Source organism: Natator depressus, chromosome 5 (genome assembly GCF_965152275.1).
Source record: "Natator depressus isolate rNatDep1 chromosome 5, rNatDep2.hap1, whole genome shotgun sequence".
NCBI lineage: Eukaryota > Metazoa > Chordata > Testudines > Cheloniidae > Natator > Natator depressus.
The window spans coordinates 35,456,909-35,484,706 of record NC_134238.1 but is presented as its reverse complement, the minus strand read 5'-3'; the positions used below and the strand labels follow the sequence as shown (position 1 = coordinate 35,484,706).

Genomic DNA, 27,798 nt, shown 5'->3' with positions numbered 1-27,798 from the left:
CAAGTTAAAAACGATTTGAGAGCTGTGTTCTTCCATGGAGCTCTGATACCAAGAACTGATATCCAATGAGCATAAAAAGATGTAATTAAAAATCATTGTTTGCTAAATTATAATCCATGAGGACCTTTTATCATGAGCGTCGGCCTGGCTTGACATGAATAACTGGACATTCATTTCTGGGGAGACCGCATTAGGGAGGTAAATGGATCAGCAGGCTGGAAACACAATGTCTGGGCTAAGAAGGGTGAATTTATACTGCGCTGCTGTAGCACATCTGGTGAAGATGCTCTTTGCTGCCAGGAGACAGCTCTCCTGTTGGCATAATGAAGCCACCTCTCCGAGAGGCAGTAGCTATGTCAGCGGGAGACGCTCTACCACTGAGATAGCGCTGTGGATACCAGTGCTTCGGTCGCTGTAACTTGTGTTGCTCAGGGAGGTGGCTTATTCTCACTCCATGGCAACATACATTATACCAACCTTTAAGTGGTAGTGTGTACAAGCCCTAAGATAGGTAAATGGGTCAGTAGGCTTGGAGACAGGATGTCTGTATTAGCTAAGGTCAGGAGGGAACACCTAGGGAATCCATTTACAATGGACAAGATAACTGAGAGGTAAGCCTGGAATGTAAGATGAGGAAAAGAGTAAGTTGTGCATGGAGACTGCATGCGGTACAGGAATTGGTTCCTACAAAGTGAGCAAGCCAATCCCAAAACATGTGATGCAATGCATAGTAAACGTAATGTAAGGTGTAAATGTATATTAAAGAGTTTGCTATGTAACTTTAGATGTGCGGTACACCCTATACTTACTACCCCCCACCCCCCATGCTTGAATCTGACAACTCAGTACAACTTTTTGTATGTCAAATAAAGGAACCTGAGTGCCAAACTGAGTTCTCGAGGACCCAAGTGGAAAAGGTCTTGGGGGAGCCTCAACAATGAGGAATACTTTAGGGCAACATCTTTTGCTTAACTAACCCATCACAAGGAAAAGTAAAACTACTGTTTGCTCATTCACACAGAGCAGAATATAGGTGAATTTTAGACCAGAGTATTTCTTTAGCAAATGGAGAAATTTATTCATTCATATTGTGTATTGTACATTTATACTTTAAAACAGAGCCTGCAAAATTCTCCCAGTCCTGTGGATTTTAATAGTGCATGTAATAAATCAAATGAGGGAGATAAGATCTCTTTGAATTTCACTATTTAATTCTTGTCTTGTGTAGTTTTTTTTCTATTCAGACTCCAGTCTATTTTTTCAGCTTGTTTTTCCCATTAATATTGGGGTTTTTCTGGTTGAATGGAGGATGGCTGTTGACAAGTTCTGTCAGCGAGACAAGTTCTGTCTGCCAGTGTTCCCATGACATCCCTATGGGGAATGTAAATAAATGAATATTTGTACATTCAAAATATGGTTTAGGATATCCCCATCAAATGTATTTCAGACAGGTTTAAACTTAAATATTATATTTGATTTTACTTTAATTTTCACTTTTAAAAGAATGAGTTGTTTCCAAGGAAGTAACTAAAACAAGCCTTAAGGATACTTTTCAGATTTTCAGATTACTTGAGTATGAAGAGAAGTTTGACATGATTACTTCTTTAATCATGCGGAATCATTTAATCATTCAGTTCTGCGGAAAAGGACCTAGGGATTACAGTGGACGAGAAGCTGGATATGAGTCAGCAGTGTGCCCTTGTTGCCAAGAAGGCCAATGGCATTTTGGGATGTATAAGTAGGGGCATAGCGAGCAGATCGAGGGACGTGATCGTTCCCCTCTATTCGACATTGGTGAGGCCTCATCTGGAGTACTGTGTCCAGTTTTGGGCCCCACACTACAAGAAGGATGTGGATAAATTGGAGAGAGTCCAGCGAAGGGCAACAAAAATGATTAGGGGTCTGGAACACATGACTTATGAGGAGAGGCTGAGGGAACTGGGATTGTTTAGTCTGCAGAAGAGAAGAATGAGGGGGGATTTGATAGCTGCTTTCAACTACCTGAGAGGTGGTTCCAAAGAGGATGGTTCTAGACTATTCTCAGTGGTAGAAGATGACAGGACAAGGAGTAATGGTCTCAAGTTGCAGTGGGGGAGGTTTAGGTTGGATATTAGGAAAAACTTTTTCACTAGGAGGGTGGTGAAACACTGGAATGTGTTACCTAGGGAGGTGGTAGAATCTCCTTCCTTAGAAGTTTTTAAGGTCAGGCTTGACAAAGCCCTGGCTGGGATGATTTAATTGGGGATTGGTCCTGCTTTGAGCAGGGGGTTGGACTAGATGACCTCCTGAGGTCCCTTCCAACCCTGATATTCTATGATTCTATGATTAATGCAGAAACAACAAATTTCACCGTAGCTGTAGTAAGCAGAGCTGATTAATTTTCCTTTCACCAGAGACACACCATAATAGCCCAGAACTGATTTACTAATTTCTACTCACCTGATTTGACAATGAAGAGCTTTATTTTTTTGTAGTAATACAAACTCATACAAGCACTTTTTAAAGAATTGCTGCCACTCCGTTTACATGTACCAGTACAACACCTTAAATGTATCAATATGTAAAATAGTAGCTCAAATTTAGGAGAGTAATTTTATATTTAAAAAACAAAAAACAAAGGAAAAGGGAAAGAAATAATGGAAGAACCTAAATATTTCCCAGTATAAGACCCATAATACAGGCCTTGTTTCATCAAAGCACTTAAGCCTATGCATATGATATTACCGTAAGTAACTCTGCTGAACAGAGACAGATAAACATATGGCAAGTGCTTTTATGGAGCAGGGTCACGATGAGCAGAGCAGTATTTCAATGATTTTTTTTTTAAATGATCGGTATAGTCATATAGAACTTCCTATGTTCGGATATTTTTGAAAATGTAAAGAATTAACACAGTCATGGAAAGGTGAGATAAGTGAAAAAGATCAAAGTGATGCTGATTAGCTGGACTGTTCAATTCTTTGTCAAATAGCTGGGCAAAGTATAAGACCCTTACCTGAGGAGTCTGAAGTCTCTGTTTGCCTCACAGCGGCAGCAAGTGCTGTGTACAAAATGCCCCTGTGTATAAACAATGAAAGTGTGCCAGAAGTGTTTGATTCAAAACAGATACATTATGATAAAGAACAACAACATTTGTTCAAAATCTTTTATTTACTATAAAGACAAAACCACCAAAATAGGTACAAATTATACTATAAAATTGGTTCAACGGGGTAAAAACTTTTAATTAAAATATCTTGATATATTTAAAATAACAAAGGATACAACAAAGCCAAATTTTCTTAACCCAGAGATTTCTGTAAAATTTGCTTGCACAGTAAGGTGCTAATAGAAGTTAGCCCTTAAGCCCTGGAAGTCTTAGGAATCAGTCACATAGCAAATATAATTTCATTGTGAAAGTGAACTTTGGTAGAAGAAAATCTATAGGACACCTGAGGTAGTAGAAATTGGAATAAACAGCAGTAGACGTTATTTACAACTTAAGTACCAAATAACATTAAGAACACAAAAATAATTACACAATACAATTTTCAGTCCAGCTTTGATCCAAAGAAAATAAGAATATTACATCACATCTGCATTTTAAAAACACCACAATTACCAGCAAGCCGAGGGAAATGCAAACAAACTCAAACAATATGCATTTGGACATCTAGAGGCAGTCTGAGTTTGAAATGTGGTAGGCATGGTGATCTACAAAGTAATACTGATTAGCTGAGGTTCATCAGTGTATACAGTTTACATTTCTGCCAGAAAAAGTACTAATCTGACAATTGATCTTCCAGTACATGAATTGGCAAGAGTGCATCCTTTAAAGCTTGCACATAAGAAAGACTTGGAAACAATCTTATTAGAATAATGAAGAATTCTAAGCGGTTAAAAAAAATGAAAGAAAAAGTCAAGTACAATACAGTTAGAGCTACCAAACTTCACATTTCGGTATTTATTTATTTTTTTTAACTCTTCAAAGTTTGCCAATCTTCCAAAACAAAGGAATGTAAAATTTCAAAAAGAAATACACATTCACATCTAATGAAACTGTTTTATTAGCATGAGCACTATCATTCCTGTAAACTTATCTTAAACTTGTTTTACTTCCAATTTATGTTTTGTGTACATTTTTAATGTACTATAGCTTATTTAGTTTGTCCTGAGTCTTTGAAAATAACCAATTCGATTTCAGTCCAGCAATTCAACTGGCTTCTGAAGAGTTAAAACTTGAACAGTTATTTTAAAAAAAATGGATTAAACACAATCAGTACTTGATTTAAAAAGACCCCCCCATCCCCATTAAAAAGCAAAAGAACAGCTGCCATTTTCCTTCAGAATTACATGCATCAGAATCTAAAAACCTGTCTTTAAAACCATTAAAAGACCATTTAAAAAAAACCCAAACACCTGTTTAAAAAACCCAAGTTTTGTACTACAGGTGAAGCTTTACATCAAATTTTGTCTTAACTTGCTTTCAAATCCAAGTTTATTTCTTGTTAAAAATCAAGACTTTTTATTAGGGTAAGGTCATATTTTTAACAGATTTTCAAAGTACATAATCAGTTGCTATTGTAAATAGATGACGTATTGCAGAAGGAAAACAGCAGGTAAAACTTAATATCAGTGGTGAACATGAATACAGTTTTGTTACACAGTAAGAGACTTGAATCCAGAGCCTGGTCCTGGCTCTCACTTAAGTCAAAGGCAAAACTCCCACAGACTTTAAAGGGAGCTACAGGCAGGGGTCTTCACATGAAACTTGTCTACACAGTTTACCAAAACAAATGGTTACATGAAAATAGGCTCAAAAACTAACATTTAACATGATCTGGGGTTACAAGTTGTTTTTCTGCACAGAAATCTTCCTTTTTTTTAAAAAAAATACCTGCACTGTGAGAGCCTGAAACTATCAGTATTTTATTCCAGATTTCAAATAAACCTGTATTTCAATCAGCAAGATATCCAGTGATACCTAGTTTGCACCTGGTTCTGAAGATGGTTTGTTTTAAAGATCACCTTTCCCTGAATGTAAAATAAAATGAAAGTCTAGAACCATAACTTCAAACAGGAAATTACAGGGCCAGCAGTAAATGCACAGTGAACCACAGCTGCCTAGTTACATTTTTAAAGAAGGCAGAATATGGTTTTAAAAGTATTCATCCATGTTTGTTTTTAATACTCCACTAGGAGAACGTACTTTGTGAAATAAAAGGAACATACACAGAATTTCCTTTTTAGCCAGTGATGAAAAACTGAATGGAACTGCAGAACCCTCTGCTTATGACCACAATGTGAAATGGAACAGTGACTGCAATATTAAAGTAGATCCTGAGCCCCTCAGCTGCTAAAATTGCTGAAAAAGTGCCCCAAAAGAAAATGAAATCACTTATCTGCTAAATAATCATGCAGATTTAAAGAAAAATGTTTTCTTGTTCACCTTGAGCCAGATCTTTGAAAAGGCACAGTTCACATATTTCTTCACAAGTTATGAAAGGTTGCATACTGAGCTTAGGTAAAGATCTCGATTTGTCAATCACATACTTAGGTAAGGATCCTCCACTGGCCTTCAATCCTTGATGTATAATTAAGACCAGTAGAATAATACATGCTGCGGTGCTCAACTGCACTGCAAGATGGGCATTGTTCTATATTCAGTAGCATCTTCATAATTTTTACATAATTAGCTACCAGGTAGTACGGAAGACTGGGTGTTTCAGCAGTTCCCGTGATGGGGGTCTGTCCTGAGGTTGAAGTTCTAAACACCGAAGGGTCACGTCTCTTAAACCAGGAGACAGATGTGAGGGAATTGATGGAGCAGTAGTTGCGCTAGCAATCTACAGACAGAAGTAAAAATGTGTTTAGAAGTTATCAACAGCTTTACTTTTTTTTTTTTTTTTTTTTTTTTTAACTCCACTAGATGCTGGCTGACTGGACAACTCCTCATTTCCAAAACCAGTTTCTCTACAGATTATGCAAGTGATTACATTATAGAAAATAATGCTTTGGCCCTGACCTCATTTGAGATTTTCCTGACCTCAGTTTGCTGTGATGTCAATATTCATTGCTGCTACTCTTAGTCTCAGTTCTCTCCTTGAATCCTCTTATAATTCTGTTTCTAGGACAAGACTCCTTTGTACCCATCAACTCAAATAATTGGGAAATTCTCCTGCCATGCTTATACCTTATACGCATTATTCTGGCACACCACTTATCTGTGTTTAACTGGCACAATGCAAGGAGGTATATGGATCTGGTGAGGGTTGGGTATCCGTAGTATACCCTCCCTCACAGTGCCTTGCCAGTGCATTTCAACTGTAACTTTGAAGCAGAACCACTAAGTCTGAAGTGTAGTTCACTCTGTTGATTCAATCCATAACCGCTCTATATGAATGCCAATTAGGGTTAACTAGGATGATGGTTGTGGTGATGTAGACCCATAGCTATCATTAACTAGACTGAGACCACCAACCAATTCATGTATGCCACTGAACAAGAGAGGTAATATTTGATTACTATTTACCGGGGCTTGATTAGAATCTGTGCATGATTACTGTTGTACTGGCTCATATTTTATAGAAGTATTTTATTCTTTCATTCATGCTGTTATTACTATTAAGATTTTTAGAGTTTTTTTTTAATCGAATAAGAATTCTGATTGCCAAAAAAACATGGTCTAGAGAAAAGGGTTAATATCCTTAATCAATGCTCGGAGATTGCCAGTCCATCAAAATGATGCCTATTTTATTCTAGTTCTCTGGGGCTGGAGACCTGAATGCTAAAGATCAATTTTTAGTTAAGGATATTCTTCCCCAAATTATAAAATATTAATGTACCTCAATTTTATAATTTGTACTATAGTGATATAACAAACAGTAAAATAGGAACCAATGATATATGTCAGTGACATTACTCCTGCTTTGCTCCCCCAACTTATGGGTGTATTCATATCTTAGTATAGTGCTCCTCTCTAGAGCAGAGGTGGGCAAACTACAGCCCACGGGCCACATCTGGCCCGCAAGACCCTCCTGCCTGGCCCCTGAGCTCCTGGCCTGGGAGGCTAGCCCCCGGCCTCTCCCCAACTGTCTCCCCTTCCCCACACCCTCAGCGCGCTGCAGCACCAGCATAATGCTCTGGGCGGCCAGGCAGCGCAGTTGCAGAGCCATGGCCTGACCTGGTGCTCTGGGCGGCCCGGTTGTAGCGCCGCCAGCCACCAGTGCTCCAGGCAGCACAGTAAGGGGGCAGGGAGTGTTGGACAGAGGGCAGGGGAGTTGGGGGTGGTGGTTGGGGGTGGGGGTGTGGATGGGGGTCGGGGCGGTCAGAGGCAGAGGTTCTGGGGGGGCAGTCAGGAAGGAAAAGGGGGGGTTGGATGGGGCAGCAGGGGGCAGTCAGGGGTGGAGGCTTCGGGGGTGGTCAGGGGACAGGGGTGGTTGGATGGAGCAGGAGTCATTAGATGGGGCAAGGGTCCCGGGGGGAAGTCAGGAATGAGAGGGGGGGTTGGATGGGGCAGCACGGGGCACTCAGGGGACAGGGTGTGATGGATGCGGTAGGGAATCCCAGGGGGGCTGTCGGGGGGGGGGGATTGGAGGGGCAGGAGTCCCGGGGGAGCCGTCAGGGGGTGAGAAGCGGGAGAGGTTGGATAGGACGCGGGGACTGGGCCATGCCTGGCTCTTTGGGGAGACATAGCCTCCCCTAACCAGCTCTCCACACAATTTTGGAAACCCGATGTGGCCCTCAGACCAAAAAGTTTGCCCGCCCCTGCTCTAGAGGCTATTCTTGGGTGTGAATCATTTTTCAAAAATACCCAGAGGACATTGTAGCTAGAATGTAGCAGTTTTACATTACTGTAGCATTTGTAATAAAAAGCCTTATATAAAAAGGAAGCATTATAATTATTCTTCACTGTGTACCTTATTTCTTCCTAAAATCTACACTGTTATACATGAAATCAAGCACTGAAGTGCCAACATTTGCTTAATTTATTTACAATACAACAAGGTATCTCACCTTAAATATCAAAGCAAGGTGATTCGAGTGCTTCTCAGCATTCCAAGGTGGTTTAGCACAAGCCATTTCTATAATAGCACAGCCAACGCTCCATACATCACAGCTCCTTCCATATTGCTGGCCCCGCAGTACCTACAAAAGGAAGATATATCAGGGCTTAATCTAATTAATTCCATGCCACTAACACTACACATGCATTGTTCTATACACACAGATGCCAAATCAAGAGCATTTTAAATACAATTTTGGGTTAAGTGAGTTAACAAGGGTGTAAATATTGACAAGTTTTTCCATGTGTCAAGTACAAGAACAACAATTAAAGGGCCTGGTCAAACAAACAATTAGTGTGCTGTAATTAAGAATGCTCAGTGGCCATTTGCATGAAGGAACAATGTGTCAAGATGTGGTCCATCTCAGAGTAACTGGAACAACCATCTGGGAAGGGAAAACACCAAGATAGCAACAAAACATATAATTCCAATTTTTTATGACAATGAGGTTATATGAAGCTCTGCTTCACTTATGGATACTGTTACCATTTGGCTCAATTAATTATTTGCACAAAGCTCTACCACACATCCCCCCCCAAAATTTTTCAAAGTGGCTTCTTACCTCTGGTGCCATAAATGCAATAGTTCCCAACAACTGTCCCTGAAACTCTCCAGCACCAGTTCCCTTGGACGCCAACCTGGCTGCAGCTCCAAAATCAGCAATTCTTAATCTATGACCTGTGCTGTCAATTAGCAAATTGGCACCTGTCAACAGCATAACAAAAACACCGCTAGTTGGCTTTCTGTCAAAAACACGAGATACTTATCTGTATTAAAAAAGTACTAAGGTTCTGACGAACCCATGAAAGCAAGGAGATGAGGAGCTAAGAACAGAATACTGCCCAGAACTGTCTAATAGTGGGTGATCTATCTCCATTATGCTTAGATAACATTACACAGTGGCCTGAGAATATGAGAGAGAAAAGATTTTGAGAAGCAGTATGAAGCCTCAGAACTGGGGCAAATGTAAGAGTAGGAAGCAGAGTACAGCCTTGGAAGAGGGTGGTGACTAGAACTTAGTGCAGGTATTATACAGCTACCTATATAAGATCTCCTATAAACCTTACATCCTTCTATCTGAATGTAAGCGGCTCACATCCACTTGAAAATAACTCCAGAAAGAGGGGGCAAAAGAAAGCATTCCCTTGAAATTTGTTCTCATATCTTACGTGTGAATATAAACTGCCACAGTAAGCCTGAAATCAGAGACTTCGGTGTTCCTACTGGATCTTTACTGGATAGTTACAGCAACATTAGCTGTAAGCAAAATTCCACAGGTTTGGAGGTTTTCCTTATCATAAGAACCAAAATTCTGGATGTTCATCTGAATCCCTTACATCTACAAAATTAAGCTGAGACCAAGAGCTCAAATACTAAGATGCCCCGGGGCCAAATAAATATCTAGAAAACCAACTGGTGACCAATAATGAAAAATTAAGAGAAAAGCTATCTGAACATTTCCGAACCTTCAAAAAGATTTGAGTTTGGTTTGATTTGCTTATGTTTGCTGAACCAGTTTGCTCATCCCTAAATCAACCTTTTGCATCAGCACCTGTCTCCAGTATGTAAGGAGCTATACGTCTCTAAGCACTATATGAATGTTTGGATGCAGTTTAGTAGCTTCAAGGTTCCTAAATGCAACTGGGAAAATCAAGCATAGATCTCATCTCCAATAAGAGTGAGAAAAATAATAACTGCCCTCAAACAAAGAAGCTTTCTGAATTCTTATCATTAGACAACAATCAAGAGTTCTTACCTTTGACATCCCTGTGGATAATCTGATTCTCATGGAGGTAAGAAAGGCCACGCAGCAGTTGTTCTGTGTAGTTAATAACAACTGATTCTTTGAAGGCTCCATATTTACTTAGCAAATGAGCAACTGATCCCCCTGGAAGATAAATTGTTTATATTTTTTCTCCAATATTTATACTCATGATTAGCATTAGGTAGCTTTGGCTGCCATAATTGGACTAATTTTTTCTATGATTTTATTGGACACTAGTAACTCAATTTTTCAAAAATGTGTGATGCATTATATAAGCAAAGAAATCTACCATGAGCACAACCATGGAGTTTCCAACTGCTGCTCAGCACACATTTTAAAACTATTTGCCTTAAATATCCCTTTAAAAAGAAAAACTGAAAAGCCTTACAAAAGTTATTGAGTTCTGTTGCTGATGGAAAGTAACCTACAGATATTCATTCAATTTACTGTACCAAGTTTCTCAAGAAGAGCAACAGTTTTAAAATATTGTTATTGTAAATGGAGACGTTAGAACACAAACAAGCTTAGACTGTAACTTTCTCTTTTTCTTACCATTTATATATCTGTATTTAAATATTTAATATGCAATTACATTTTTTAATTTAACAGGAAAAAAAAACCAAAAAAGCAATTTTTCTATCATTTTTGTTTTCTAAAGACAATATTTGCGTGTCTCAAGTGTTCCTCTATCTACTCTTGATAACTACTACTCCTGGGGAAATTCTGCACCACTGTGAATGTGCAGAAATTGTGTGTCCCACAGAATTTTATTTTTTTCTGCAGAAAATATTCTGCCCCAGAAGTGTTACAGTTCTACCTTTCGTCCACCAGAGGCCACTGTGGCGCCAGAGCAGACAACAGCATGATGCAACAGGCTGTTCCGGTGCCACAGCAGCTGCTGGTGGGCAAAAGGTGGAACTACAGCACTCGCGGGGCAGAATGTATTTTCTGTGGGGGAAAAAATTGTACGTGTGTGCAATGGCAAAGAATTTCCCCAGAAGTAGAAGTTCATCATAGCACCTGGCCCGTGGAGCCAAGTTAGGACAGAGTGGGGCACATGGGACTGCTGGGGGGGGTCACAGACTGGGGTTCAGAATGGCTAGTGGGGGAGACAGACTGAACCTGGGATCAGGAGCTAGTTGGGTCACAGTGTTGATCCAGGGGCTGAATGGGAGTGGGTACAGTGGAGGGGGGCTGCAGGGACAGAGAGAAGGGGGAGGAGGCTGGAGGGACCCATCAGGATGGGGTAGCAGGGACAGGGGCAGATGTGCCTGAGTGAATGGGAGAGGCTTGGGATCAGCCAGGGTCTGTATGGAGGAGGCACCCCACCTCCCTAACAATCCTGCCCCTCCCCGCCACAAAAAAAACCACCCTGTTCTGTACTTCCCCCAACCACACCCTAAAACCCTCCAGGTTCACTCCAGGCTCCTTCCCTCTCCCTCAGCTCCTCCATTATCCTTGACACCCCCAAGCCTTTGCACTGCTTCTGACGGGTGCAGGAAATACAGTTACGTATTATAACTTAAATGAATTATTCAAAGTTCTGTATTAAATATGCCTAGTAAGGAATCCATTTGCCAAAAAAATTACCAGAATCTTTTTTTGGTCTGTATTGTTACAGATATACTTGCTGATAGATTACCAAAATAATTGAAACTGGCATGATTATATTGTGTTATTTTAACAAATAAACTATGCAGATTTTTAAAATACTGTGCACAGAATTTTTAATTTTTTGGCGCAGAATTCCCCCAGGAGTATAATATTACCTGTTCATAAGTAAAATTTGAGGACCATTCCTGACATTATCTATACCATACATTACTTTTTCATGAAAATCAGACTTTAAGATTTGAGAGCTCTTCTTCTCTTGCATTTTTTTCACTCTGCTGGTGTTTCAGGAAAGTGTTTTCTGTGCCATTACATTCAGTGATACCGACTTGAGGTTTGCACGTTAGATGGCTGATAATACTGAGTAGACTACCAGGATACATAATTGTTGAAGAAGATACAATGCTCTCTTTCATGGTCTCCTTACTTGTCATTAAGATACCACTCCATAAGTGTTTGGATTTTGAATAACTACAAGACACGTTTCTACTGAACTATACTGGTAAACCCCTATTTTAGAAAACTCACTTTAATCTAAACTGTCTTTGGGGACCTCTCCAGCCTGGTAGTGGGTTACTGTATTTTTCCTGATGGAAACATAGTTTTATAAAAATGTTGAGCATCCTAAGTAGCTCTAGCAAAGATATTTTTTTTAAATAAGTCTCACTGAATTTGATACTACGCAGTTGAGAATAAAATATCTTAAAACTGCATCAACTGAGGTCTGCATTCCTGGAGCACAGAACTTCTCCCCAGACTGAGCAGCTGAATAACAGGTCTTTTCTTGATATAGCCATCTCATGATTTTTTTGAGATGTGATGTGCAGTGTTTAAGGATTAATTCAACTTTTTTTGCATGCAATTTCCCAGTCTAATTTTTTGGGGGGGAGCGGAGCGGGAGGAGAGAGTACATGGAGATTAAAAAAAGAAAATCTGAAACTATTCAGCCCACAGAACTTATAAATCTCTTGAACTAACAACTGTGCTCTTAAACTGTGCACACGTGTTGAAATGCTCACCTGTGAGCATCAAGACATTTTCTATTTCACATTCTTACTATGGAATTTTCAAATGTATACTTGTTAAATCAGCAGTTCTCAAACTGTGCATTGGGACCCCAAAGTGGGTCATGACCCCATTTTAATGGGGTTGCCAGGGCTGGCGTTAGATTGCTGGGGCACAGGGCTGAAGCCAAAGTACAAGGGCTTCAGCTGTGGCCCCCCTACCCAGCGCAGTGGGGCTCAGGCTCCTCCAGCCCCTGGGCGGCAGGGCTCAGGTGAGCTCAGGCTTCCGTCCCCTCTCCTGGGGTTGAGTTGTAACTTTTGTTGTCAGAAGGGGGTCGCAGTGCAATGAAGTTTGAGAACTGCTCTGTTAAAATCAAACCCACTCTTTCCCCTAAATGAAAACAGAATAGTTGTCCCTCAATAAGGACTATGTCACTACTAACTTACAAACTTCATCTGCTTTAGCCCCATTCATAAAGTGTGGGTAGAATTTTTTCACAAGAAATCCCTCCCCACTACACATGCACTCCTGTAATTCAGGAACAGGTGAAAGGATTTTTGCTTGAATTTCCCAAATAAAATTGACCTTAAGGATGGAAAACTTCAGGTAAAAAAAAAAAAAAAAAAAAAAAAAAAAAGGTGAGTATTTTGGAAAGATACCAGTATGATCATTTGAAGACACAAGGGTTATACTATTTTGCAACCTAAAATACTGCTGGCTACTGGTGCTTACAAGTATACTAATAAATGTGCAAAATGCAGTCATTCATTAAAATATATTAGTGTGGAAAGTCACAAATCGTAAAGCTCATGTAACACAGTGAAAACTCTGGAAAATTACTTTCTTCCTATAAGAGGAACAGATGTGCATTTGGTTTTTATTCCAGCAGTTTGGTTACCCCTATGCTATGTACAGAATGCTGTTTACCTGCCATCCATTCTATAAAGAGATTATAGTTGCTCTTCTCACATGTAGCACCCAACATTCGAATGATATTAGGATGGTTCAGATGACTCATCATCCTTATCTCTTCTCTCAGTGCTTCGACTACCTCTTCCTGCTCAGATGACGTGTTCCTGACATATGTCACCTATTTCACAAAAACATTTAAATTTTACCTTAGATAATAGTTTTGAATTTAATGTCATACTTTCATAGAATCAAAGAAGATTAGGGTTGGAAGAGACTTCAGGAGGTCATCTATAGTCCAACCCCCTGCTCAAAGCAGGACCCAACCCCCAACGAAATCATCTCAGCCAGGGTTTTGTCAAGCCAGGCCTTAAAAGGCTAGAGATTCCACCACCTCCCTAGGTAACCCATTCCAGTGCTTCACCACCCTTCTAGTGAAATAGTTTTTCCTAATATCCAACCTAGACCTCCCCAACTGCAACTTGAGACCACTGCTCCTTATTCTGTCATCTGCCACCACTGAGAACAGCCGAGCTCCATCCTCTTTGGAACCTCCCTTCAGGTAGTTGAAGGCTGCTATCAAATCCCCCCTCACTCTTCTGTAGACTAAATAAGCCCAGGTTCCCTCAGCCTCTCCTCGTAGTCATGTGCCCCAGCCCCCTAATAATTTCCGTTGCCCTCCCGCTGGACTCTCTCCAATCTGTCCACATCTTTTCTGTAGTAGGGGGGTGGGGGGAAAACTGGACGCAATACTCCAGATGTGGCCTCACCAGTGCCCAATAGAGGGGAATAATCACTTCCCTCGATCTGCTGGCAGTGCTCCTACTAATGCAGCCCAATATGCCATTAGTCTTCTTGGCAACAAGGGCACATTGTTGACTCATATCCAGCTTCTTGCCCACTGTAATCCCCAAATTCTTTTCTGCAGAACTGCTGCTTAGCCAGTCTGACCCGAGCCTGTAGCAGTGCTCGGGGTTCTTCCATCCTAAGTGCAGGACTCTGTATTTGTCCTTGTTGAACCTCATCAGATTTCTTTTGTCCCAATCCTCCAATTTACGTAGGTCACTCTGGATGCTATCCCTACCCTCCAGCATATATACCTCTCCCCCCAGCTTAGGGTCATCTGCGAACTTGCGGAGGGTGCAATCCGTCCCATCATCCAGATCATTAATGAAGATGTTGAACAAAGAAACCAGCCCCAGGACTGACCCCGGGGGCACTCCGCTTGATTCCGTTTGCATTTCCTTAACGGTTAATTTGGTTTTGGCATCTTAAGAGTCACCAGATTAATGGGGCTGCATGCCTCATTCTGTAGAGCCTCAAATATTGATGCCTTTCTGCTTCTACTCACTGTCCAGAACTGCAAGTGTCTTAAATCTTTTGAGTCCCTTTTGCTGGCAAGATCTGTAGGGATGTAACTCCCAAAGCTGCTTCCAACAATCACTCTCCTGGTATCTTTGCATATTAAACTCATTTAAACTATTCTGAATATAAATATAAGCCCAGACCATTCCAAATTCTTGGGAATCACAAAGCAACATTACAGACCTTTACCTCACTCTGCGTGGACAGAAAAAATGCTGCTATAGTAAAAAGAAAATAAAGAGAGACTGCTCAAAAGTCTCCTCTCTTTTTCTCTCTATAGTAACATGGAGAAAATTGAAAAACAGGGTTTGTGAGGGTCTGAGTCTACTTTTAGTGTGAAGATTCCTTTCAAAACAGATAAAATTAGGATGTCATTTATGGGCAGCACTTCCCTCTCCAGCCAAATTCAGGTGGGAAAAGGCCAGTAATAGGAGTTCTCCAAAAGCAGAACCCTTGTGATGGAGTAGTCATGCAGCATGCCTTGTGAATTCTCACCAATTTGGAGCAGTAAATAATAGTTGGGGCCACATAATCTCCCTGACAACATATACTATTCTATTCAAGGTTCTATTCTATTCAAGGTTATCAAGAAAGGAACCTTCTGATCTCCTTCACCGAATTCTCTCTACAGAGTCCCACGATAAGGGATTCACCAATAGCAGTAATTCCTAGGAGGACTGCTCTTCAGTACCAAGAGAATAACGCTGTGTAAGAGTGTGAACTGAACACCATACTACAGCTTTATGCTTCTCCAATATAGATAAATTAGAGGTGGTTGCCATAAAGGTAGCCACAATTCTAGGAGGATGAGCCCAAGTCCTTCTTGCTCTAGAAATCTTGCTTGTTCATAGCAGGTTTGAATACCCTAACAAATTCATTTAGACAATGTCTTATAATTTTCCTCTATTAATTACTACTTTGGTTTTCCCTCACATCTTTTGCATACTGTGTCAGTTTCATGTCCTCATTGTCAAAGCTTTACATAACTCCTCTCCTAAAAAGTCTTTGTTCTACATAAGCACTAGCAAATAGTATTTTTGGCATTCAGTTATGTAGCATATGCCTCATGAGGCCAACCTATCATAAGACTTCAGGAAGAAGACCACAAGGATGAATGACAGATTTCTAACTCTACCAGTGTTCATTTTATTTTTTACTCCCCCCACATTCTTCCAAAAAAAGTCAAGTGACATCAAGAATAAATCAAGAAAGGAACAAGTCATAAGAACATAGGACTGCAAGTGACCTCCTGGAACACTGAGTCCAGGCAATCCCATCATATAATTCCTTTTTAATCTTGCTGAGCTCTATTTTAAAACCAGTTAGGTTTCTTGCCTCCACAACTCCAGAACCTCACTCCCTGATGGTTAGAACCCTTCTACACATTTCTAGCCTAAATTTACTCATGGCTAGTTTATATCCATTTATTCATGTGCCAACATTGCCTTTCCCTCCTTTATATTTATCCCCAGAGCTATCTATACAGAGCAATCATATCCCCACCCAGCCTTTGCTTTGCTGGTTAAACAAGCTCTCATAAGATAGGCCCTCCATTCTCCTGATCATCCTAGTAGTCATTGTTCGCACCTGTTCCAGTATGAATTCATCTTTCTTGAATACGGTTGGCCAGAATTGTGTATCGTATTCCACATGAGGTCTTACCAGTGCCTTGTACTGTACATTGGTATTAACACTTCCCTATCTCTACTGGAACACCTCCCCTAATGAATCGTAGGATCGCATCTGCCTTTTTCATGGTGACTCAGTCATCCTGAGATTCATTAATATAACCAGGTCTTTCTCCTCTCTTGTTTCAAACTGATGAGACCCCATCTTACAGCAGAGATTCCTGTTCATTAGTCCTGAAGGATCACATTTTCAAAGGCACCTAAAGATGCCGATAGGTGCTTTTGAAAATCCCAGTGGTTGCCAGTCATTTATTTCAATGGGAGTTAGGCACCTAACCTACTTAGGCGCTTTCAAAAATCCCATTAGGTGCCTATCTGCAGCTCTAGGTGCCTAAATACCTTTCAAAATTTGGCCCTAAGTGCATGATCTTGCACTTTGGACTATATTTCATCCCATTTCTATTACTCCAGTTCAAGGTCATCCAACTCTTCCTGTATCATATTCTGCTCATCCTCTGGGTTGATGCTTTCTAACTTTATGAGCCAATGCTGAGGCACAAAGAGGGGAATCTATAAGCAGTTGGGAACATGAAACATAATTTCAAGTACAATGCTTGGAGCTGTGGTTGCTGGACATAGAGTGTCTCAAAAATTAACTGCTTTAAAGTGCTTACAGGACTCAGGAGTCTCAGAATGTAAATGCTACAAAGTGAAGAACGGCAGAGACCACAGCAAATTAAGTATCTTTATAACAGAGGCATTGTAGTCTATTTGGTTGATCACTGGACTAGGATATTGGGAGAGATGGGTTTTAGCCGTGTCTCTGTCACTAACTGTGTGACTTTGTGCATGTCGCTTGTGACATGGGCTTCAGAAGTGCTCAGCATTTCAGCTCCAATTGAAGTAATCTCTGCAGATTAGCCCTTAAACTCTATTAGTCTCTCCTCCTCTGTGAAATGGTACACTTAGCTACCATCTTTCCACATCAGTCTATCGTACAGATTAATTAATGTTTGCAATGTGCCTTACAGGAAACTATTCAAATTTTCAGTATTAGTACTACTGACTATAGAAAAGGGCAAGAATCAGAGGGAATCATTTGGTTTTGATAGAATCTGGAAGTGGTCTGGATTTAGAAAGCGGGTTCTTTAAAGATATAAATCAAGAGAAACACCTACATAAACCTGAGTTGGGGGAGAAGGGAAACAAGATGAGAAAACCAGAAGAGGACTTCCTGGGTTCTCCCTGAATGGATTCTGAGTAATGAAAGGGTTACTTACCAGTAATTGTTTAAATATATTGTGTCTGCAGATCCACAATACAGGAGTCTTAGAACCCTTTCAAAGGAGTAAACTTCTGAGGATGTATGTGAATGCTCCTTAAAATCCACAACTCTGGAAGGGAGGGTATGAAAGCCCCCATCTCCTCATCCTCCTCTATTTTCTCCAATTCCAGAAACATCTTTTTAATCTCTGAAGAAGTAGGAGGAGGGAGGGCTTAAGGCTCTGAAGACTATGCTAGTATTTAATTCCTGACTGCTGCAGTAAAAGTAACCTGCTATTTCAGATCCATGGAGAGGCTCTATTGCCCTAGGACACTCTGGAATCAGAGTAGGCCACATGTGCTGGGACATAACTGAAATTGATCCTCGGTTCTCAATCCTTACCAGATTTGAAAGGACAGTATCTTGCAAGGAAGTCTCCCTATGACTTTGCTTCCTCTTTGTTCTCTAAGAAGAGTTGCACTTAGAGCTCTTCACAGACCTGACATCCACTCAGAAGAGACAGATCTGAGGACACGGGATCTGAAGACTTGAAAGTCCTCGAACCTGTATGTCTTATATTATTCTCTGACTGATCTCAGAACTTAAGAGTCAGAGTTTATGGCCAAAAGGGATGACCAGATCATCTTGTCTGACCTTCCGTATATCACAGACCACTAAACACCACCTAGCCACCTTCATATCAAGCTCGACACCCAGACTTTGACGTCTCGCAGACCTGAAACACCTTAAGCAGACGATCTCTGCTGAGATCAAGCAGATCCTAAATCCTTCTCTATAAAGGAGCTCTTGCATTTGTGGCTCCTCTCTCATGCAGACTGTCATCCAAGCATTTTCCATATTGAGGATGCTGCTCCAACCCAGATAACTCTGTGGGGTACAAGAATCACCTCTTAAACAAGATCATCTTCTCCACTTTATGGGCAAAATCCTAACTGCTAGAGAAAGAATAGTTCAACAATTATACTAACAACTATGAACAGTGAATACGGCCTGGATGGGGAGTCGAGATCTGGGTTCCACTCTCAGTTCTGTCACTGACTTGCTGAGTGAACTTGGTCGAGGCACAAAAGTATTTAAAGATCTACAGAAGAAAAGAGCTATATAAATTCAAACTATTAATTTTTCTTTTAAGAGTGGAAGAACCCATCTAAATGTAACACTCACACCATACAGAGAAAGGGGTGGGTTCTGTGACCACACCCAAAGATAGGGAGGATTTGGAGACGTGGGCAACTTTTAATTTTCAGGATTCTAGAACAAAGCATCAGAAGAGCAAGCAATGGCTCACAATGCAGGGCACTGTGGATCTGCAGAGAATGTCAAACGGCAAACATTATTACAAGTAAATACATGTTTATTCAATTTCTTTCCCTCTGTTTATTCAGTCATTAAACTTCTAGAAAATACTCACTGAAGTAGAGCATATACCTGTTTCACCGCCATTAATGTCCCAGTTCCTACATCTTGAGCTTGATAACAGGATGAAAATGCTCCAAGGCCTATTTGCTGACCTTTGAGCCATTCCGCATCTTCTCTGTAATGGTGTTTTGCTTTGGTATGTCCAGGCAGCGTTTCCGGTGTCTGCAAATTGAATTAAGATTAACTAGCTAAAAACTTCAAGTGCCTATATGAAAACTACGACGTTTAAAGTTAATTAGGGACAACCAACAGTCTGATCCTTTGTCAGTCGATGCATTTTCCTAAAATCAGCCTTAAGCTTGAGATCACTAAACCATGGGATTACTAATGCTAAACATGGGAATGGTCCTTGTTTAGGAATAGAATCTCTTAACAGCAAATAGAAAACACATTCTTAAGTATTCAGAAAACTAGTTAGCTTATACAAAGATGGTAGCTGACTATAACACTACAAACTGCAAGAACCAATTCCAGTATATTCCAGTAAGAGTCTTTTTGAAAAGCAACTTAAATTATGTGTTTTTAAATGTTAATTTGTTTTCAAACCAATTCGGTGTTTAATAAAATGCATCTTCAATTTAGACACAAGCTGCGAGAAAGGGCCTGAAATGCTCAAATTCATACACTACTCTTCTCTCATTATTATTACATAGCACTTAGAAGCACCATTTGAGATTGGATGCCATTATGCCAGGTTCCATACCAACACAGAGTAAGAGTTCCTGCCCCAAAGACCTTACAATCTAAATATACAAGACAGAGTAGGAAGGAAAACAGGGGCACAGAAAGTGGAAGTGATCTTTCCCTCTATATTTTAATCTCTATCTGACCTCACCTGCTCTCAAAGTGTCAATTAACTTGAGGAGACCTAAATCTACCTCTCTACCCTAACCTCTGCTCATTTTGTATTTCTGACATCTTATACTGGATTTCTGGCATACGTATCTCTCTGACATCTTATATTGGATGTGTCACCAATTCCCATTCAACCCCTCACCCCTTTGTCACCTCCAACAATTCAATTATCCCTTCCGCTAAGGCTTCAGAACTGTGTTAAACTCCTCTTTTCCTATTCATATATAGGCTCTCATCAAATCATGTCAGCTCTTCCTCTAAAATATCTATTAAAATATGCTTTTCCCCTCCATTCCTATTTCTAAAGCTCTTATCTATTGCTTGAGTAATTGCTTGAGTATTCTTCTCAACTCTGCTCTCCGTATATCTCACCTAGCTCCTCTCCCCACATATACTGCTGTTAAAATTCTTTTTCACTCCTGCTGCCTGCTTGTGTCACTGAGTTCCCCCCTCAACTTCTGCATCAAGTTCAACCTCATTGTCAAAAACCTGGCACAACTCTGTTCCTCCTTAAATCTCTGTTCTCACTTCTGCTTACTCTACCTTTCTTTCCCTTTATTCTCCTCTAATTGCTTTGTACCCTTCTCCCACTCTTGTCTTCAAACTTTCTTCTGTCACCTTATGCCTGGAAATCTCCTTGGTGCAGCAGATCATGTCTTTCCTCCAAAAAACCTTATTAAAACATTTGAACAATGACCTCCACAAGATTCTATCAGTACTTCAAACTCACACTGGCAGCTGCTTGTCTGTATCTGTATTTGATTTGAATTCCTAGGAACTGTGTCCTCCTTATGTCTGTGCACTGTTGAGAACATACTAGATGTTCATTAAATAATGGCAGTGAACTGAAACAAGGCCTTATTACAGAACTAACCCCTCCCCCACACCCAACCACAGTATACTCACATCCTGCTGAATAATTATTATATCTTCCCCATTTTCAACCTGTAGTTGGGGAACTATTGGTAGGGCATCTTGAGACGCTGACATTGCCATGGCAATAGCTAAAGCCTCCTCTTCTTCGGCTTCCATCTTTTCCTTGCATTTTTGATTATGATTTACATCATCTTTGTAAGTGTCATCGTTTTCCACCCGTTCAGGAGAAAGAACCGCAACTTCCGACTTGAATGTAACCGTGCCATCGCTTGTAGGCATAGAGGCCTCAAGTAAGTCCTCAATACTGGAATTGAGCTCTGCATTGACATCCAGTTGACTAGTCTTCTCCTCTACTGGTGTGAACACGGTCTCTTCACTTGGTATAACTGCATTACTACAACTGCTACTGCTGTCACACTGTAAAATATCATTCAGATCAAGTGTCATATTGGTTTTTGAGGCTTCTCCTTGCCTGCTCACATCACCTGGAGTAGGTCGAGATGGCTTTGGCCTGTGTATATGACTGGATGGCATAGCCCTGGCCTGGGTAAAAACTGGGGAAAGTTTCTCTGGTTCTTTATTTTCAGAACAGTTTCTTTCAATGTGTAGAGAAAGTTTCCGTTGTGTTTGAGGAGAAGCTGAGGGTATTTTGCAGGGAATGAATCCCTGAGGTCTGACTTTAGACATATCTATTACAGGGCCAACTGGTACAGACGGGGTTGAGGGAGAAGGCAGTATTGGGAATAATGACTGGGAATGACTGGATGAGGGAGAAAAGTTCAAACACTGACTATGGGGTCTGCCTTTTGTTTGAATGGCTGGCTTTGGTTGCTCAGTGGTTACTAATGAAACAGGAAGTCCTAAAGAAATGCCAGCCAGTGTCTCAGAAATGTCCTCTGGACCAGCACTCAATTTTTTATCACCCAATCCTCTTCCATTTTTCCCTGATAACTGGACAGTATTGTTAGGAGTATTACTTTGTGTTGTTTCTGGAGAGTTATCTGGGGCAGATAGCTGCATAAAGTCATCACATCTGCATTCCACAGAATGTACCCCTTCCATGCCTAGCTGGATGGCTTCTGCAATCTCCATTTCATCTGCTATTGCCAACAATCGTCGACGCATCCTTGTGTAATGAGTTGAGCTGGTCACACTCAACATTTCTAATAGTTTTAGGAATACATGGGGTACTCTTGCAACCATTCTTGCAGCACTTAAAAATACCCTCCGGGACAATTTACCCACCATTGAGTGGGAATTATCAATTGACTGCAAGGCAAAATTCAAGAGGGACAGCAGCTTCTTATACCTAAAAATAAATACATAAAATTATATGTGTGTGTATTTTTTATATATATTATAAAATATAAATAATACTGTTAAAGCTCATATGTACTAATTACTATTATAGAAGCAATCTACACAATACATATCAACAATAGATCAGTACATTGACAGCTAAAATATTAATTACCTATGAGTGTTTCAGTATATGTTTTTAGTAGGAAAGGCAAATTTTCAAAGCTGGCAATTAGCTGTCTAAATTGTGCATGAAGAACTTCTGTAGTCATTTGGGTATGCAAAAGTCAACCCTTTGCCTTGGATAACTTAGGCAGCCATTTTTGAAGACCTGGCCAACAATTCAGTTACAGAGAAGAAGAAATGAAATAATTAAGAAATACCTGTCTACTACAGTGTCAGCCTGTAAAACCTCCCCACTGACAATGTGAGGATAAAATTCATCAGGGAATTCCAATAAAAGTCTGTCTATAAGACAAAGACGTCCAAGTAGGGCTTGCCAGTTGTTCGATTCAGTCTGGGTTCCAAGAATACAATTTAAGATGTAATCAACACCACCAATACCAATGGACCCTATGAAAAAATAATTTATAAGATCAGAGTTAAACCTATGCCCAACGGAGATTCTGTGAAATTCTGGCAGATCAAAACCTAGCTTATTGAAAGGTAAAGACAGCATAGTTGTAAAGTACATAGAAACAGAACCAATTTGTCAGAAAATTGAATAAAAAGTAGAAAGTTCTCAAAGCAAAACAGTTCCCTTTATAATATTGGCTTTTGATACGTTCAATATAGTTAAAATGATTCATGATGTTTGCTTACAGACAAAACATGATGATAATTGCTTATGTATAATAAAGCTGTTATTACCAGATTTAAGTATTTCTCTACCAACTGCCAGCTCTCCTGCTTGGCCTTTACACATCTCCAACAGCGTTGAAACTGAAAGTTGACTTGTGCGGCTATGTGAAATGAAAACCAAAAGTAAATCCCACATCTTACATTTTTAATGAACAACATTTTCATCATTAACATTTCTGGAACTGATATATCAATAGACTGGAAATTATTTGATAGTCTTTATTAATGAGTTATGATACACTCCAATTATTCTGACTGATTTCACATCATTTTCTTCCTCTATATCTTAAAAATGTTTTGGCATTGTTCACCTAGAATCATGCACTGCCTAAAAAATCTACTGTAAAATCTAATACCAGCCATTCTCTTGCCTTCATCATTAAAATCTAACAGTTTCTGAACTTTTATGTCTTCTTGAGAGAATCCTTTTAGTGTAGAAAAAACAATCTGATGATACAACCTCACCCACCTACAGGAGTGGCCAAATCTAGGAAGTGTACAGTGCTCACTTTATATTATTTTTGATCATTTCTACAGTGCAAATATTTGTAATCAAGAGAACAGTATTTTTCAATTCACCTCATAAAAGTACTGTAGTGCAATCTCTACCGTGAAAGTGTAACTTACAAATGTAGATTTTTTTGTTACATAATTGCACTAAAAAATAAAACAATATAAAACTTTAGAGCCTACACATCCACTCAGTTCTATTTCTTGTTCAGCCAATTGCTAAGGCTAACAAGTTTGTTTACATTTATGGGAGATACTGCTGCCTGCTTCTTATTTACAATATCACCTGAAAGTGAGAACAGGCATTCACATGGCACTTTTGTAGCCGGCGTTGCAAGATATTTACGTGCCAGATATGCTAAACATTCGTATGCCCCTTCATGCTTCAGCCACCATTCTGGAGGACATGCTTCCATGTTGATGATGTTCATTAAAAAAAAAAAAACAGTGCGTTCATTAAATTCGTGACTGAACTCCTTGTTGGAGAATTGTATGTCCCCTGCTCTGTTTTACCCATATTCTGCCATACATTTCATGGTACAGCAGTCCCGGATGATGACCCAGCACATGTTGTTTGATTTATGAACACTGTCACTGTAGATGTGACAAAATGCAAAGAAGGTACCAATGTGAGATTTCTAACAACAGCTACAGCAATCGACCCAAGATTTAAGAATCTGAAGTGCCATCCAAAATCTGAGAGGGACTACGTGTGGCGCATGCGTTCAGAAATCTTAAAAGATCAACACTCAGATGCAGAAACTACAGAACCCAAACCACCAAAAAAGAAAATCAACCTTCTGCTGGTGGCATCTGACTCAGATGATGAAAATGAACATGCATTGATCCGCTCTGCTTTGGATCGTTATCGAGCAGAGCCCGTCATCAGCATGGATCCATATCCTCTGGAATGGTGGTTGAAGCATGAAGGGACATGTGAATATTTAGCGCATCTGGCACGTAAATATCTTGTGACGCCAGTTACAACAGTACCATGTGAACACCTGCTCTCACTTTCTGGTGACATTGTAAACAAGAAGTGGGCAGCATTATCTCCTGCAAATGTAACCAAACTTGTTTATCTGAGCGATTGGCTGAAGTAGGACTGAGTCAACTTGTAGGCTCTAAAGTTTTACATTGTTTTATTTTTGAATGCAATTATTTTTTCGTACATTTCGTACATTTTGTAACTTTCAGGATAAAGAGATTGCACTACAGTACTTATATTACGTGAACTGAAAATACTATTTCTTTTGTTTTTTACAGTGCAAATATTTGTAATTAAAAATAAATATAAAGTAAACACTGTACACTTTGTATTCTGTGTTGTAACTGAAATCCATATATTTGAAAATGTAGAAAATATCCAAAAATAAATGGTAATCTATTATTGTTTAACAGTGCGATTAATGGCACAATTAATATTTTAATCGCTTGACAGCCCTAGTCATTTTGTATTACAGCAATGCCTGGAGGTCCCAATCAAGAACCAGTTCCCAACTTTACTATACACTGTACAAACAGATAAAACAGTCCATGCTCCTGAGGCCAAAATCTAGAATTATTACAATACTGAGTCCTGAAAGAATGGTGCATAATACTACAGAGGAGTAAATAGAGAGGAATAATACTGGAAGAATATTAAGAACCAGACTGATAAAAGAGACTCAATGGGAATCCCAAGCACTAGGTCAGGGCAATACAAGATAACCAAGAGGATAAAGGAGGATGGTGATAACGTACATAGCATTTCAAGTCAACATTTGTCGAGAAAGAAAAGATAGGCCCCATAAAGTCAATAAAAAAGAACGCTGCATTAGTTAACTATTGCACATACTGAAAAAATATTATGAGGTGCCTCCAAAACACACCTAGAGCTCTGTCAAGGTAATTTGGTTACTACAAAATAATCTCTCCAAAGACTTCCATGACGTATAACAACATATATTTATAGCCCTACCTGTGATCCACACATCTTAATCTATAGCCACCAAGAGTCTGCATACTCCTACATTCAGAACTTCCATTTCATGTAGAAGCAGTTTTAAAAGATTATTGAAGACCTCTTGAATCAACCACCATACCTGTTGGCATCTGCACATTTAACTAATATAGTCTCTACAACTGGCTTGAGAAGTCGCTGTAGTTTTGTCCTTTCTGCCAAAGTATGACAAGGAGTATAAACCAGCATGGCTCTTAATGTTTTCTAAGAAAGGGGAAAAAAAAATATGAAGTCAGGTCAACTACACTTCAGCTCATTATAAAAATGTTTTTAAATAGCTTTATATAACGCACATGAAACTGAGAGCTTATCCGTGTGACAAAGGGTTAATACCTTACTATTGTATATACTTAGTGTTAGAATTACTCAGTCTGAAATCTGTTTGCATGAACATTGTAAGCATGATCAATACCCTAACTCACTGTACCAGGCATCTGAAAATATTTGGCCAGATCCTCAGCTGGTGAAGTCAGGGAAGCCATGCCAATTTACGTCTGCTAAAGATCTCATCTATTCCCTTCTCAGACAATGCTTAAGAGCTAAATAGGGTCTGACTTTCAGCTGTGATGAGCTCCCACAATTCCCACTGACTTTTCTGGGAGTTGAGTGCGCCTAGTCATTCTAAAAATCAGTCTCCAAGCTACTTCACAAAAATGTCAAAATATGGTAAGTAAACAACTACTTACTAAAGCAGCAACATATACTTTGTAGACAGGGTCAGCACAGACCATGGACAGCACACTGCAGCAGGATTCCACTACAACATCTCCTGAGATACTGGTCTGAGATGATCCACTAGCTGCGCCCAGAGCTCCAGCACTTGTGTTGTTTCCACTGCTGCTTCCAGAATTTCCAGTGCTTTCACCATTAGCCAGTAATAGAGCACCACTAACATCATGGGAAAGACGTCTAAGTGCCATCTCCCGTATATTCCAGTTTCGAGAAAACAAGCAGCCAACTAACTCCATTCCAAATACCTAATAAAATTGAACATATTCCATTTGACTTGGTTGCAAAACACAACATTTCAAGCTTAAGTATTTAAGTACTGTATTTCAGGAAATGTCAAAAAAGGTTTAAAGGGAAAATCTTGTCTTAATCTTTTATGACAGAAAATATACCAGCAGTATCAGTTTTAAATATGCAGCCTGTCATATAAAATGAAATACTATGAATGGTAATGCATAGATCCTTCAAAGACTTAGCTATATTTTTGAAAATTATCATCTTCCCCATAACATTTTTTTAAAAATTCATTACAATTCTGAAGCCAATTATAAACTGCTAGTGAGCTTTACAGGGAGTAGTTCCCTTTGCTTCCTTCCTGTATTCAGTAGGAAAATCCTTTTGGCATGAAAAGTCAGACTGGTAGCTCTGCTGACAAAGACCATCTGTCCACAGAATAGGTACAGACAGGGGCACTGGAACACAGACGCTGACTCTGTGGATGCTCCAGGGCTGGAGCACCCATGGGGAAAAATTGGTGGGGTGCTTTGCACTCACTGGCCGCTCCCCGCCCCGCCCCCCGCCCTCCCAGGTCACCTCCGCTCTGCCTCCTCCCCTGAGAGTGCTGCTGTGTCCTGTTTCTCCCCCATCCCTCACAGCGCTTGCGACACGAAACAGCTGTTTTGCACGGCAAGTGCTGGGAGGGAGGGGGAAAGGAGGAATGCAGCACACTCGGGGAAGAGGCAGGGCTGGGATTTGGGAAGGGGTCCAATGGGGCAGGGAGGGGGCGGGGCCGGGGGGGCCCGAGCACCCACCAGCGCCAAGGAAAGTTGGTGCCTGTGCACTGGAAGTTCCCACACACAGCCTTCCTAAAGTGCCCCATCCAGGTTCAGACGGTCCCCTCTTTAGCGGTAAGGGAGTAGTTCATCTTCCATGGCATTCAGTACTTGGCATCTCAGTTATTGTTACCAACAAGAGTGTCTATTAGTGCTCATTATGTTTGTGATGTGACACGGGTCCACTAGGAATTCGGACCAAAAACACCAACTCTTTTTCACTGAACAGGGCGATCTACTCCAACCTGAAAAATCCCAAAGGAAAATCAAGACTGGGGATGGAAAAAGTTTCCTGATTTTTATTTATTTATTTTTTAAACACAATCAATCAACTATGAAGCCAATGTGGTTCAGAATAATTTTTGGAGTACCACAATGTGCTTTAGGATTGTGTCAAGAACTCCAAAACACCCATATATTTCAAGTTTATGAGTGCACTTCAGAATTTTTTCATCTTTTTCATATTATTTTCATTGCATGAGCATAAGACCTCTGTCATACTTTTCTTAGTATTCTTGGGTAGCCTGTGGTATTTTTTCAGACAGACTCAACAGAATTATGCAGGAACTCACTTTTTGCTGT

General features: G+C 40.1%; 1 protein-coding gene across 2 annotated transcripts in view; it reads right to left on the bottom strand.

Moving 5' to 3' along the window:
• Positions 1-3,191: 3,191 nt before the first annotated feature.
• The window catches only part of MAP3K1 (mitogen-activated protein kinase kinase kinase 1), a 96,305-nt gene continuing 71,698 nt past the window's right edge, over positions 3,192-27,798 (bottom strand). For both annotated transcript variants that reach the window (XM_074952562.1, XM_074952561.1), the window contains exons 10-20: positions 26,122-26,412; positions 25,518-25,639; positions 22,933-23,024; positions 22,446-22,635; positions 20,794-22,072; positions 19,042-19,194; positions 13,354-13,516; positions 9,802-9,933; positions 8,608-8,750; positions 7,996-8,127; positions 3,192-5,825 (exon numbers count right to left, since the gene is read on the bottom strand). In XM_074952562.1, the coding sequence (XP_074808663.1) occupies positions 5,676-5,825; positions 7,996-8,127; positions 8,608-8,750; positions 9,802-9,933; positions 13,354-13,516; positions 19,042-19,194; positions 20,794-22,072; positions 22,446-22,635; positions 22,933-23,024; positions 25,518-25,639; positions 26,122-26,412 (2,847 nt within the window). In that variant the 3' untranslated portion in view covers positions 3,192-5,675. The remainder of the gene's footprint in view (positions 5,826-7,995; positions 8,128-8,607; positions 8,751-9,801; positions 9,934-13,353; positions 13,517-19,041; positions 19,195-20,793; positions 22,073-22,445; positions 22,636-22,932; positions 23,025-25,517; positions 25,640-26,121; positions 26,413-27,798) is intronic.